The sequence below is a fragment of the Rattus rattus genome, chromosome 16, assembly GCF_011064425.1.
Source record: "Rattus rattus isolate New Zealand chromosome 16, Rrattus_CSIRO_v1, whole genome shotgun sequence".
NCBI lineage: Eukaryota > Metazoa > Chordata > Mammalia > Rodentia > Muridae > Rattus > Rattus rattus.
In genome coordinates, this window is record NC_046169.1 from 10,474,839 (window position 1) to 10,488,905 (window position 14,067).

General features: G+C 51.6%; 1 protein-coding gene across 1 annotated transcript in view; it reads right to left on the minus strand.

Moving 5' to 3' along the window:
• Positions 1–1,430: 1,430 nt before the first annotated feature.
• Wipi2 (WD repeat domain, phosphoinositide interacting 2) overlaps positions 1,431–14,067 on the minus strand; it is a 32,660-nt gene continuing 20,023 nt past the window's right edge. The window contains exons 4-12 of the mRNA XM_032886650.1: positions 12,545–12,641; positions 11,658–11,755; positions 11,217–11,309; positions 9,863–9,933; positions 7,781–7,888; positions 6,553–6,717; positions 5,489–5,596; positions 4,667–4,824; positions 1,431–4,043 (exon numbers count right to left, since the gene is read on the minus strand). Of these exons, the coding sequence (XP_032742541.1) occupies positions 3,931–4,043; positions 4,667–4,824; positions 5,489–5,596; positions 6,553–6,717; positions 7,781–7,888; positions 9,863–9,933; positions 11,217–11,309; positions 11,658–11,755; positions 12,545–12,641 (1,011 nt within the window). The 3' untranslated portion in view covers positions 1,431–3,930. The remainder of the gene's footprint in view (positions 4,044–4,666; positions 4,825–5,488; positions 5,597–6,552; positions 6,718–7,780; positions 7,889–9,862; positions 9,934–11,216; positions 11,310–11,657; positions 11,756–12,544; positions 12,642–14,067) is intronic.

The following is a 14,067-nucleotide window of genomic DNA, read 5'->3' on the forward strand; positions in this document are numbered from 1 at the left end:
CTAGGAAGCACAAGGCCCTGGGTTGGGTCCCCAGCTCAAAAAAAGAACCAAAAAAAAAAAAAGTTTAATTTTGGGGTTGGGGATTTAGCTCAGTGGTAGAGCGCTTGCCTAGCAAGCGCAAGGCCCTGGGTTCAGTCCCCAGCTCTGAAAAAAAGAAAAAAAAAAAAAAAACTTTAATTTTTCAAAACTAAGAGCCACCCCTTGTCAGACACCAATGAAGAACTGAGCTTGCCTCCAAATCCAGAGTTGTTCCTTTTCTCTCCCTTGGGTTTCCCAAAGTCCATAGAATGCAAATAGTAGAAGACAGGTCAAGGATTACAGTCGGGACAAGAACTTAAAACAACAGAAAAAGCCCTGCGCTCAGCAAGCGGCAATTAGTGGGCGTTTCCAACAAGCTTCATGCCCCAGAGACGCACTTCTCCCACAGGCCTTCCCCGAGTGACCTGGTCATGGACAGCGCAGGGGCAGGAGGCTATGGGAACACACGCCTTTGCCGACAGCATGATAAAAGCTCTGATGTGCTGGCTTGTGTCAAAGTCTGAATAAGCCTGGGCTAAACTGTAAGATCATTTCAAAAACAAAACAAAGAACCACAGAGAGTGGAGTAGAGTACGGCACACATTCCTCATCTCAGCTGAGCTGTGACCAAAATATTCTAGTCTTTTCCAAGCAACACACCTGCTGTCGAGCCTCGTCTCTAAGTCACACTGTGAGAATGAAGATACCAAGCTGACTTGGCAGGAGTCGCAGCCTTGAAGCTCCAGCATTCACAAGGGGGCAGAGTGGGCAGCTCCAGGTGGACAAGACCGGGGGCATCTGCTGCTGTGGTCCCAGTGTCTTAAACGTATGGTAATGGTCTAGATGCCCAGCAGGGGCAGCCCCGAATCCCCGGCCTCCAAGACAGACCCATGTTCTCCCTTTCTTTGTACTACAGAGCAGGACAGACAAGGGCACTCTCCACACATCTTCCAATGCAAGGCTGCCTTCTGCCTGGCTTTGTAGGCAGAGAACAGAGCTGAACAAAAACCATGCACTTTACTCTGAGGTTTCAGTTTTAGTGTTTATTGGAGTCCATTGCTGACCAGACCCAGCGCTGGGTCCTCACAGGGCATCCCCTTACACACCTCACAACAGCCCTGTGAGGTAGGGTTCTTCTTGTACAGTCCAACCTCAGACCCCTGAGACCTGCCCCTAGCTCTCACAGTTAGTATAAGCAGAACAAGGGACTCCAACTCTTGCTTTCATTGTTCTAGAAAATACAAAAGCTTTGGTCCCAATTTACACTAATCTTAAATTTTGGGGGGTTTTCAACGCCCATTCCCCATTTTTTTTTTTTTTTTTTTTTTTTTTGAGCTGGGGATCGAACCCAGGGCCTTGCGCTTCCTAGGCAAGCGCTCTACCACTGAGCTAAATCCCCAACCCCATTGTCCTTTTTTTAAGTCATCATCCTTTGGTTTTTTGAGACAGGGTCTCACTCTGTAGGCCAGGTTTGCCCAGGAGTATACACTCTAGGCTGGCCTCAAACTTACAGCAATCCTCCTGCCTCACTGTCCTGACTGCTGGGATTACAGGTGTATGCCATACCTGATTCCACAATTTTCTCTTAAATGTGGGACTGACCACTGCTGCGAGGCCTGGGTCAGCCCTTACTCGAGTGTGGATCCTACTGACTCGGTTCCTCAGTTGGCTCCACCACTGTGTGCCCAACAGAGAGCGCTAACCTCAGCCAGCAACTCTCCTCCCTCACACGCAAGGCCTGCAGGGATTGGAGAGAAGCGGAGCCTAATCTTTTGCTTTTCTGACCTCTGTGGGATGCACAGGCACATCTGTCCTAAGAGAGGAAGGCTCACCAAATCTGCCTGGCTGGCAAGACCACTGATTAAAATCACAGCCCCAGACACCAAAAGAGACCTTTTCTGACCAAATTTTCAAGTGAGGAAACCCAGGCCAAAAGGGAGAAATGAATTCCAACGTGTTTTTGGAACACCAACTCCCAAGCGAGGAAACCTCAGCACATGGAGCTGAGCCCCAAACCCACAGCGTGCAAGGCCAAGGTCACTAGCACACCAGTCACATTCTTTGGTTCCAGGAAACCCCAGCTCCCAGTCAGCCCCGTGTGCTCCCCACAGTCTGTTCCTGTCAGCACTCGCCGGCGGTGCTTGGTCCAGTGAAGGCCAGTTTTAGTCTTTCAGTGAAGTACTCACTGAACCAGACTGTGGGCTGGGGTCCCGTGTTATCAGGGTCCAGCCCACAGCCTCATCCCTGCCTCATAAACTGTACACAGTTTGGCTCGTCAGATGCTCCAGGAAACAGAATCAGCAGTAGGCGCCCCTCAAACTCCACGAATGTGATTAGCCATCCTCTGAACAGCAAGAACAGGGGACTCAGCAGATTTAGCTGCAGGTACCCTTCAGAAACACTCAGACATAACCACAATGGCCTGAAGGCAGCTACCTGCAGTCCCTCTCATTTAGTACCTGACCTGGCTGGGCTAACCTGGTAATATTATCCTGACTTCCTGCTCCAAAGCCCTCACCTAAAGCCTTGTTCATGCAGAAGCCACGCCACCCCCTTGGGTTCCACTGCTAGAGTCTGTTGTTCAGAATGCAGATTTGAGGACCTCAACTGTTCACGCTGTCTGTAGAGCTGAGAAAGGAACCTGGCACAGAGGTATCTGTAATCCAACTCTCAAGAAGGTGAGGCGAGGGGACTGCTATGAGTTCCAGAGCCTGGGCTGTAGTGTGAGACCACACTTTCTCCAAAGGCACCCATCAATCAAAAGCTGACAGGTGCAGGGCAGCACTGACATCTGACCTCACTTTCCTGTACTTGTAAGACCGGAAGAAAAGGCACATCACCCCGGAGGGAGTCCCCTGCAGCCCTCCCCCCCGGGTCTCACTATTCTCTGCTGTCTCTGGGGAGGGGCGAAGAAGTCCCTGGCACACAGCACAGCTCCAGGGCAGCAGAGCCTGACGCCTGACGCAGAATCTTACACCTCTGTGCTTTTTCCGGAATTGGAGCAGTTACAGACTCTCCTTTAAAAACAAAAACAAAAAACGAAGTCACAGTTATGGATGGGGACAGTGGGAGACAGAGCATTTAACGACAATGACGAGATCACCTTCCTTGGCTCCAGGGTGCCCTGGCAGACTGCCAAGTTCACCGTCAGAAGAGAAGAGACTGCCTCTCTCCCTCTCGAGATCCCCATGGAGAGTACGACCCGAAACAACAGTCCCCGAGGAGGAAGCTAGTCCCAGAGGATCCAATCCGGAAAGAGTTTAATAAATTGGGAAGAAAATGGCCCAGGTGAGGCAGCAGGGCAAGAGGACTCCCGCCAGAGGCCACTGTCCACTGGTGCCCTGGCTGGTCTCAGTGGGCACATGGGCCCTGTCCCTGTAGAATCACCACACGCAGAGACTTCACGCGTGCCCTGGCATGAGACCTGACAACTGTGGGTCGCTATGGAGTGGCCACTCCACTCGCTCTCCTATGCTGGCTTGGCACATCACACATGCAAAGCAAGGAGACTCCACAGACGTCACCAAACAGCTAATTTTGGCAAAACAAAAAACAACAACAACAAAAAAAAAAAAACCAAAAAACAAAAAACAAAAGAGAGAGAGAGAGAGAGAGAGAGAGAGAGAGAGAGAGAGAGAGAGGAGAAGAAGAAGAGAAGAGAAGAGAAGAGAGAGAAGATTAAAAAAATTAAAGAGTGAGAGAAAATAAAAAGCTAACTTCGTAAGCAGGATTAGTCACTGAAGTGAAACCTGTATTTTCTCAACAGTATGGATAGGCTATAACTACAATCTCTTTGCTTTAAAGTCTCTGCCATCCTCTCCCTCAATTCAGGTCAAAGTTCATAGCAGCAATGCTCAAGTCCTCAGCCAGGCCAGTGTTGTCTGCTCCTGGGCCAGAGTTCACAGGTCAGGATCAGTCAGTCCGGAGAATCATGGGAGGATGTTCACTATCTTCATCCAGGCGTAGAGCGCTGGCTTCATCCTCTAGGCATGCGCCACCCACAGCACCCAGGTCATCAGTGTAGGCTGCAGAGACAAGAGTGGCACTCAGAGAGCGGGGACCAGCTGCTGACCCTGACACACACGCCAACCATAGGTTGTGCCCAAGAGATGGTTTTGGTTAGGAGCTATGGCCACACCGAGACTTTCCCAACCTGATCAGAGTGGATCTACAGCCTCAGGCAGAGACGGATGATGCCGTCCACGTCCCAGTATGCACTACCACAGCACAAGCCCTGTACAGTAACTTGTGGTGACTGAGGGACTGTATGGGATTCTAACTGCAGACACACAGGTCATGTGCTGCAGCTGAAAGCATGTTCCACAACACGGGAGCTGGCACGGCCTCCCTTGCAAGCAACCCCTTGAGCTTAGGGAAAGTCAGCCACACGATGTAGAGGGCCAGCACAGGCAGCCTCTGCCCACGGTGCATGAAAGACATGCGGCTTACAGAGGGAGGTGGCAGGCTAGGTGGGCTCACGTGCAGACAGAGTCTCTGGACACAATGACTGCCTTTCTCCCCCAAAATGAAGACTATAAATTCACTTTCACAAGCCTCAAAAGGAAGCCCTGTCCCATGGCTTCATGGGAGGCAGCAACTCCAGTGGCAGCACGGTATGGAAGAACCCCAGAAGCTAATGCTCAATTACCTTCCAAGTTGGCGTCCTGCCCTTTACCAAGTCTTGTTGGGGACGAGGGCACATAGGCACCTTTGGCAGCTGCTGTGCCGTATGTCTGCGTTACTAAGGGGCAGTCATGAGATGCAGAGTCTACAATTTCACTGGTCGTCTCCATGCTGCCATCAAGCCTAGAGACAGTAAATGAACAAGGTCAGACCCCCTGTTTCCAGTCGGGTGTGATAGCTCACTCTCAAAATGCCAGCTCTCTCGAGGTTGAGGCAGAAGAATTCCCCTTAGTTTGAGGCCAGCCTTGACTACAGAGCAACACTCATCCCAAGCTAAAGAGTTGCTCCTGAAGGACAGTTGGTCAGCATGCCTGGGGCCTGAGACGCTAGTCAAGGACTTGTGCCACAGGTGCCTGCTCCTGCCTGACGTGACACTCCCACCAACCACAGGAGTCTGCTTCTGGGATTTCCAGTGTCTTTAACACAGCAAATCTGATAAAGTGACACACATCCTAGTCACCACCTATGAATTCCCAGCTCGAATCCCGAGGTGGGTCAGCAGGCTCCTGTGAGGACGCCTTACTGTAGCCCCCACGCCTCACCCTCCGCAGAGGCCTGGAGAGCCACCCAATTGTCACCATCACAGCCTCAGGCACTTCTCCTTCCTGTCCCTGAATGGCATCCTGTGGCCAGCAAGGAAAAGCAGAAGGCTCTTAGCACCAGAGAGTGAAGCTCAATGGGAGACGATGCTTGCCAGTGGCACAGGTCAGCGCAGCAGCCTTCGGGGGATTAATGACCAGACCCACCAGTGCCCGCGGCTGCAGACGGTCATGCAGAGCAGCCTCACCTGTGCTGACGCATCAGGGCGCACTCGCCGCCTTCCTGGGGGTCCAGGTTGTACATGTACAAATAACCATCCGACGCTCCCACCAGCAACCGCGGGATCTTCTGAATTCTAAGGAAAAGCAGCTATGGTTTTATATTTCAGAAGGACTAGCTCCTCACAAAAGGCATGTGACTAAACCTACATACATCTCAGCAGCATCAGAAAGAAACCCACCAGCCAGCGCATTAGGTGAAGACAGTACCTGGGCTCCTCAGAGCGAAGCTGGCAAGGCCAAGGATGGCCTGGGTGTGAGCACACACTGAGTCCCAAAGAGCACGTGGTGGAACAGGGTAGCTGTCAGTTTCTCTGGTCACTAAGGTGGGTATTTTCTCTTTCCTGTGTGTGCATACACGCACCCATCTATGCATGCCCGTGGGGAAGCCAGAGGGTGTGAGATATCCTGTTCTACCACTCTGAGCTTATTCCACTGAACCTGCACGTAGGCTGGCATCCAATCACAGAGACACACTTGTCCTTGCTCCCTAGTGCTAAAAGTAGGCACATATGGGCACATCTGGCTCTTCTGCGGGTGCCCACTGTGCACCTTCCAGCCTGAGGGTGGGTCTGTCCACAGGGCTTCCAAACTTGCTTGTGCCCGCTTTAGCAGAACGCCTCTGTAGCTACTGGAGTTAGAAACAGCATCAACGTCCACAGCAGAGCCGTGCCGTCACTTGGCTTACAAACTTTCCAGTGCTCCATGGTGACAATCCCAACTGCACAAGCAGAAGCTCTGTGCCCCTGGACGCGCCCACTGAATAGTTTCAATTTCCTACTCTCTGACTTAATATTTTCCACCAACACAAACACCCTGCAAAATGCAAAGAAGGTTCTGTGGAGAGAATGGCAGACACGCGGTCTCAGGCTTGGGGCTCTTCCGCTCTAGATAGGACTTGATGGACCCCAGGCTTGGACAGGGTGGACAGGGCCACACACACCTGTGCAATCTGGCAGCAAGTGCAGTAACTGCTCCCTGGCTCTGGTGTGCGTGGGCAGAGGGTGGGGCCACTGGCTCAGTCTGTACTCACGTGGTCAGTGAGCAGATGTTTTTGTGGCCACAAAATGGCAGGCGGACGGTGGCAAAGGCCCTGCCCTGGTTGAACATTTCTGTCACTTGTGAGGGCAGGTAGCTGGTAGATGCCATGAGAACCTTCCCAAAGTAGCCGGTCCAGGTGGTGGGCTCTTCCGGAGGTCTGGAAGGAAGAAGCCCCATCAACAGGTGAGACTGGGTTCTCACTGAGAACTGCACAGCCTGCCCGAGACTGACCAACCCTCCACATCCCGCAAAGCTCATTCTTCCGACCCATGGCCATGACAGCATCCCCTCAGGAGCTCGTTCCGGAGCACACACCCATCTCAGCACACACTCCAGTGTCACTAAAGCCCCCATCACATCTCCTATCTGGAGCATGCACACTCCTGACGGCACCGAGGTCAGGACTGCTTGTGGGTCCTGGGGTGGGACACAGGCTCCATCATGGGGACCAGCCCCAGTGGGTGCTCTTTGAATTTGTGGAGGGAAAAGACGAAGTCTCTCGACCATGCATCTCTTTTAGGGACTTTTGAGACGGAAGCACCCAGCTCCCTGCTGACCTGTGATTCTTCATTCCAGAGTGGGGACACACAGGTACTGACCAGAAGACACTCATGCGACCCAGATATCTGTCCTCAGGCCTTAGCACCCTGGTGCATGAGGACATCCTCCAAGCACACGTCTCCTGCCTAAGCTGGTCTTACCCTACCGTCTGAGTGAGTTTGCACCCAGAAATGGTACCCCTGTGCCATGTCTTTCTGGTGATGTGTGTGTGCGCGCACAGGTCAGAGGACAATGTACATGAATTATTTTTCCCCTTCCACCTCCAGGGCAACACTCAGGTTGTCAGACCTGGCGTCTTTACCCACTGAACCATCTTATCAACCCTTAAAAGAGACCAGCTAGCTCAGTGGTAGTGTACAGAAACATTCCTGAGGCTCTAGGTTTGAGCATCCTCAGCGCCTCCCTCCCACTCCCGTCAAACCCTGTTAGAAGAGCTGTTTTGTAGTCAGGTGTGGCAGGGCACACCTTTTAACCCCAGCGCTCAGGGGCAGAGGTAGGCGGTGGATCTCTGAGTTGGAGGCCAGCCTGGTGTATAGAATGAGTTCCAGGTCACCCAGGGCTCCACAGAGAAACCCTGTCTCAAAAGCCAACCAAACAAACCAAAAAAATCTAAAAAACCAACAACAAAAGGGAAAGACAAGCTTGTCTTTGCAACTTACTTTTCCCTCACGGCCTCAAGTTTGAAGATGTGCACTGTCTCGGTGTTGCTGGATGCAGAGAGAAACATGCCGTCCATGCTGAAGGCCAGGGAGCAGATGCTCACACACCTGAGGAACAGGGGGTGTGAGGGAGGCCCCAGCACAACCACAGAGCACACTGGCAACAACTGTTGGGGTTGGTTACTTCCTCTGGACAGAGAAAGCTTGTGATAAACCAGGTAAGAGCAATTCTCTCTATGCTGACACAGCGTCTTATGTGTAACCCCAGATGCTCTGGGATTTAGTGTGTAGACCAGTCTGGTTTTGACTTGCAGTCATTCCCCTGACTCTGCCTCCTGAGTGTGCTCAGATTATCACCCCCCTACCTTCCTCATTTTGAGACAGGGTCTCACTATAGAGCTCTGTCCTTGAACTCAGAGACCCTCCAGCCTCCAGTCTGTTTCCCTGGCGGTGGGACTGAAGGTGTGAGCCATTACACTTAGCCAAGAAAAACTCTTCAGTTAGTCTTTAAATAATCTATTTTTCTTTGAGTGCTTTTAGCCAAGACTGTGGCTGTGGACAGTTCTAGGTGAGAGAGGACGGGGCTGCGGTGTCTGCCCAGGCGGGCCCGTCAGCAGAGCTGGTACTGTTTGAGAGCAATGCCCCAGCACATGTCTCAAGGCCTCAATAAACACACTTCCCCTAATCCTTCCAGGTAGGTTAGAACTTCCAGAACGTTTCCACCTCTCCATTGATGGAGTGTATACAGAAGGTGGCGCACTCTAGACCGACCGCTAAGTGCCTGTCTAATGGGCAGCAAGGCCAGATCTACCTCAGGAAGGTCAGGCCCCACGTCCAGACTCAGACCCCACCGCAGACCTGACTCAGCAGCACAAGCAGACGGCATGGTTACGAGGGATATGGGGTACAATAAGAGTTCAGAGAGGGGCTGGGGATTTAGCTCAGTGGTAGAGCGCTTGCCCTAGCAAGCGCAAGGCCCCTGGGTTGGTTCCCAGCTCTGAAAAAAAAAAAAGAGGAAAAAAAAAAAAAAAAAAAAAAAAAAAAAGAGTTCAGAGAGGCTCCTGGCAGACACCGGACACAGGAAACCAAGCAGGAGCATAGGAGAATCACTGAGAGACATGTGGTGTGAGCAAGACCAAAGCTGCAGGCAGACCTTGAAGAATATTTGGCTTTTTCTCAAAGTGTTTTGAAAAAAGAGCCATACTATACTATACTATACTATACTATACTATACTATACTATACTATACTATACTATACTAATACTATACTATACTAATACTATACTATATACTATATCATACAGATTGTGTGTGTGTGTGTGTGTGTGTGTGTGTGTGTGTGTGTGTGTGTGTGTGTGTGTGTGTGTACACACTCTATACTATAAAGCCCAGCCTAGTGCTGGGGTTACAGGTGTGGCTTTGCCAAGGGATAACTGGGACATGTCTGCTCTGTCTCTGGGGACATCCCAGAAAGAAAAGGGAGGTGATGACAGTGGCAGGTCCCCTCGAGGACAGCCAAGCATTCCTAAATACTCCTCAGAGTTCGACATGAAGCCCTGGGGAGGCAGTTACACCTCCACTGTGTTCCTAATAAAGAGGAGAAGGTGAGATCCAGGGCAAAGGGATGCGCTGCTGCCTTGTCAGTCACAGTGATGGCTCAAGGGCCTGAACCAAGAAAGCAGGCATCACGGCCTAGTCCTGACCTACTGTGCTCCAGCATCTGCCTTAAGTAGCAGTAAGGGAGGGAGGTTTAGGCACAGATGCAGGATGCTGTAGGTAGGCAGACTACAGCGGGAACCCCCAACCTTAAGAACCCCAAGCCCCAAGCTTAAGATAACTGCCAGGGGAGGGGAGGTGGGCGGGACCTCAGAGCAGACAGGAGGAGGATCCCAGCAGGTGCAGCTGCTGCCCTGTACCCTGAATCTCCTGGCCCTGGACTTTCTCAGCAATGCTGGTCCTAGACTAGTCCCAGGAGGTGTGCTTGGAGTCCCAGCGTCCTCCCAGTCTTCCCTGACTTGAGCACAGGTAACAGAACCTGAGACCCAAGGGAACCTCTGACCAGCCAGGTGCACCCCATTTACCTTTTCACTCCTCTCCTGAACTCAAACAGCTTCTGTCCCTCTGGAATGGAAAACACTCGAATCACAGTACCCTAGGTCAGAGAGAGGACACAGAATTTTAGCTGAGCAAAACAATCGACTTTTCCTTTTATCCACATCACTCTACATACGCACATTCGAATAAGCCACGCGGTCTGTCTCCATGGGCAACTCAGCTTCTTCTTAGAGCTCCAGTTCTGGGATAGCACACACTCCTGCTGCCACAGACCAGAATGTTCTACTCTTGCCCACCACCACAGTGTGGCTTAAAGTCAGCCTACTGAGCTGGAAACAGCAGCCTTGAAGCCAACCGCGGAGCTCACCAAAGCACCGCACCCTAAACCCACAGCTCTTCTTGCTGGGTTGCTTATGTTAATGGTTAGACACGCATCCTTGGGATTTACACATGACTTAAACACGGCATTACCTGCAATAACAGTTATGTAAGAGACAAAATCAATGTCTCAAAACAGTGATGCTTAAAAATACTACATATAGCTGGGAAGCAGAGGCAGTGGATCTCAAGAGTTCAAGGCCAGCCTGGTCTACAAAATGAGTTCCAGAATAACCAGGGCTATACAGAAAAACAAAAATTACAGCCATTAAAGTGGTTTTTTTGTTGCTGTTTTTGAGGCTGAGATAAGGTCCCACTATGTCCCTGGCTGGCCTGGGACTCACTGCACGGACAGGACTGGCTCTGAGCTCAGAGGCCTAACCTGCTTCTTGCGTCACTCAGTACTATGCCTGATGTTTTCCTACCTTATGCCACAAACAAGTGTGTGCTCTTCTTTTCTTTAGTAGAGGATGTGTGTGTGTGTGTGTGTGTGTGTGTGTGTGTGTGTGTGTGTGTGTGTGTGTGTGTACATGTGGGGGCCTGAGACAGCCTAGGTAGTCAGCTCTTTCCTACCATGTCAGCCCCTGCCCTCCCTCTGTGTACACACACGCACAAGCGCCAACACATACACTTGCTGAACCACCCCACTGCTCCCTGCAGTGTGTCACACAATCCCATCCTATAGCACTAGGGAAGGTGGCAGAACCTTCCAGATGAGGTAGGTCTAGAGGAAGTTAGTTCCACTCTCTGGAAGTGTGTCCTTAAAGGGAATATGGCCACCTCCATCCCCTTTTCCTCCTGGCTACCATATGACCAGTTTTTCTCAGTCGTGGGACATGCATGAAGTGGCAGAGCCAGCTGACCATTCATCACGCATTTTGCAGCCCCTACAGTGCACTGAGGAACAGGAAAGCTGTTGAACTTGGACTATGTGAAGAGAACGAGCAGGGTCCATGGGGCCCACTGAACCGGGTTCCCCTCCCCTGGCCACAGCAGACATACCTTCTCAGAAGCAGTGGCAAGCTTGGTCCCACTTGCGTCAAAAGCCAGGGCTGCTAAGGGACTGTCATGAGCTGGGATCATGTTTGCAGCCCTCTGAAAGGGGAAAATAAAGAAAACATGACTGTCACAGAGGAATCCTGTCCCCCAGAGCCTTCAGGTGGAAATGGCTGTTGGAGCATGAGCAGTGGAGCCCCGTGGCCGGCAGGTCTGGAAACACTGCTCAGACTGTGGCATGCAGAGCAGCCGACCCCGTGTGCTGGCTTCTGCCAACAAGCGCCCCCTGGGGTTCAGCACTGTGTGAGCGCTGGTGAGACACAGGCAGCTCAGCGAGACCTGCTCTGCCACCTCTGGAGAGCATGGGAAGCCATGCTGCTGAGCCCAGGATGCCACTGCATGCCTTCCCAGCAAAACATGTCCTCCAGAGCCACGCAAGGACCTCACCAAGTTAATGGTGTCGAAGACCTGCACCTCTCCAATGGTCGCACTCCCTGGGTATGCCAAGTAGCAGTTGTCATTGTTTATTGACAGTGCACACAAGCCTGTGGAGACACATGACAACTGAATGCAAATTGAATCTAGAAGGATACCTTTTGGTGTTAGGGCACAGTTAACATTTCTAGAACAAAAATAATAAAAAATAGCAGATAATCACTTCCCCCTCAAACTGTCCACCCCAGGCCACTCTGGGTGATGGCTGGTATCATTCAGAGATGAAACAACTTTGGTTAGGAATGACCAGCAGACTGGGCTAAATAAAGCTCTTCCAACCAATGAGCTTATGCGCTTACATGCTCACAAGGTAGCCACGCAGGGAAGGCGGCTCAGAGGCACAGGACCAGGAGGAATGATCGGTCAGTTTGCACCTTCTGAATCTTACACCTGACCGTGTGCAGACCAGACAGGAAACTCCCACCGCCCGCTATCACGATACATCTGTTTACTTAGTGTGCATTAGGCAGAGGCAGCTTCCTTCCACCGTGTGAGCTCCTGGAGCGGCACTCGGCTTGTCAGGTTTGGCTGTTAAGCATCCATTTACTTGCTGAGCCTCCTCACAGCCCACAGTTATCCTTAAAAGCCTCCCTTCCCCCTAAAAAAACCAAAACAAAACAAAACTGGGCTCTTCCTTTACATTTTTTCTACCTATGTATTTACTTTTGGTGTGTGTTCACATGCCCACCATGACAGGTCAGAGGTCAAGCTGCAGAAGTCCGTTCTCTTCTTCCACAGCGTGAATGGTAGGAATCACACTGAGGTCGCTGGGCTTGTGGTAAGGGCCTTAACACACTGAACCATTTCACAGGCTCACGCTCTAGCTAGCAATGGCTTACCTGCAGGGTTCGGGGGTGTCTCTCGGATGGTATGAAGTACCTTCATGTCCCGGATGTTGTGTATATACAGCGACTCTTCCAGACACACGATGAGCCTCTAGAAACAGTAACAACAAAGCATCAAGAAGCGCCTGGGCCAGCACGTGCTGTGCTGCACCTTCGCTGACTCCTGGACTACGACAGTCTCCACTAGGACACCATGCAGGCTGCTGTACAGAGAGAGCATGTGCAGCTGCCTCCCACGGCCAAGCAGGCTCTGGAGCCATTTGCATCAGCTCCCACAACTACAGATGCCAAGAGCACTATCAACTCTCACTCGGTGATTTAACTCAGTACCATGTGTTTGGGTGACTGGGCAGAGATCTACAAAGGCCACCTGCTTTAGAAAATGATGGTAAGGGCTGGGGAGATGGCCCAGTGGATAACAGCACCTGCTGTGTGAGCCCAACCAGGTAGCACAGGCCCATCCTCCATGTACTAGAGACTGAGGCAGGAGGATGGCACGGTTGAGGCCCCATCACAAAATAAAAAGTAAAAATGGGCTTAGCAGTAAAGGCTCACGCTTTGCACGTGTGAGGTCTGCCCCGAGTACCACAAAAAAAAAACACTACAGCTCCCCAAACCCATGGTGACTGAGGTACAGGTAAAATACAAGTAAAGCACAGGGTTTGTGTCACTGTGCGCACGGGTAATTTTGCTGTAGTGCTCTGCTCACTAGTTTTTAGATGTGTGAGTGTCCACTTGCATGCATGCATGCACACTGTGTGCCTAGATCTGAGGTCAGAGGAGGGCGCTGGATCCCCCGGAGCTAGAGTTACAGGTGGCTGTGAACCACCCGATGTAGGTGCAGGGCAAGAGCTCTAATCTTTAAGCCAGCTCTCCAGGTCTCTATCCTGTTCTTACTCATTTTAAAGATAGGACACGGGCTCCTAAATGATGGGTCAGGGTCAATACCTCGAGGAGCTTGGCCCACGCTGCTCTACGTCAGCATGTACAGGAGCTGCATCAGTTATGTCTTCACCGTGAAAAATGCTAAGGCTATTCCGTCCCACAACTGTCCACTCAACTGCATAACTGGCCAATTCCCAGTTTAATCAGGGAACCAGGAGACACATGTCTGGCTAACTGCTCTCCCAGTACGGGAAGCTAAGCTCTGCAGCCTGCTGCCAAGGCACCTTTCCCTGCTCATGTGTGTGCTGCCACACAGAGAAGATGCTGGAGGCTCTTCTGCAGCGGCTACCGGTGCACAGGCAGAGGCCAGCAAACACACTCAGGTTCCACACGCACTTGTGCCATGTGGGTCTGTCTTGTTGGTTTGGGGGAAAATTCAAAGGAAAAGAGGGAACAGACTTGCAGACAGGAACCCAAGAGTAAGACTCGTGCCCCGAGGACAAATTGAGCATGCTGACAGGGACAAAGCCAGTGCCACGTGTGGGACTGCCTGAGCAAAGCTGCTGAGAATGGAGCTGAGGGTCTGGCTAAGCAAATGTGTGAACAGTCAGGCCATGGTGCTGCACACCTTA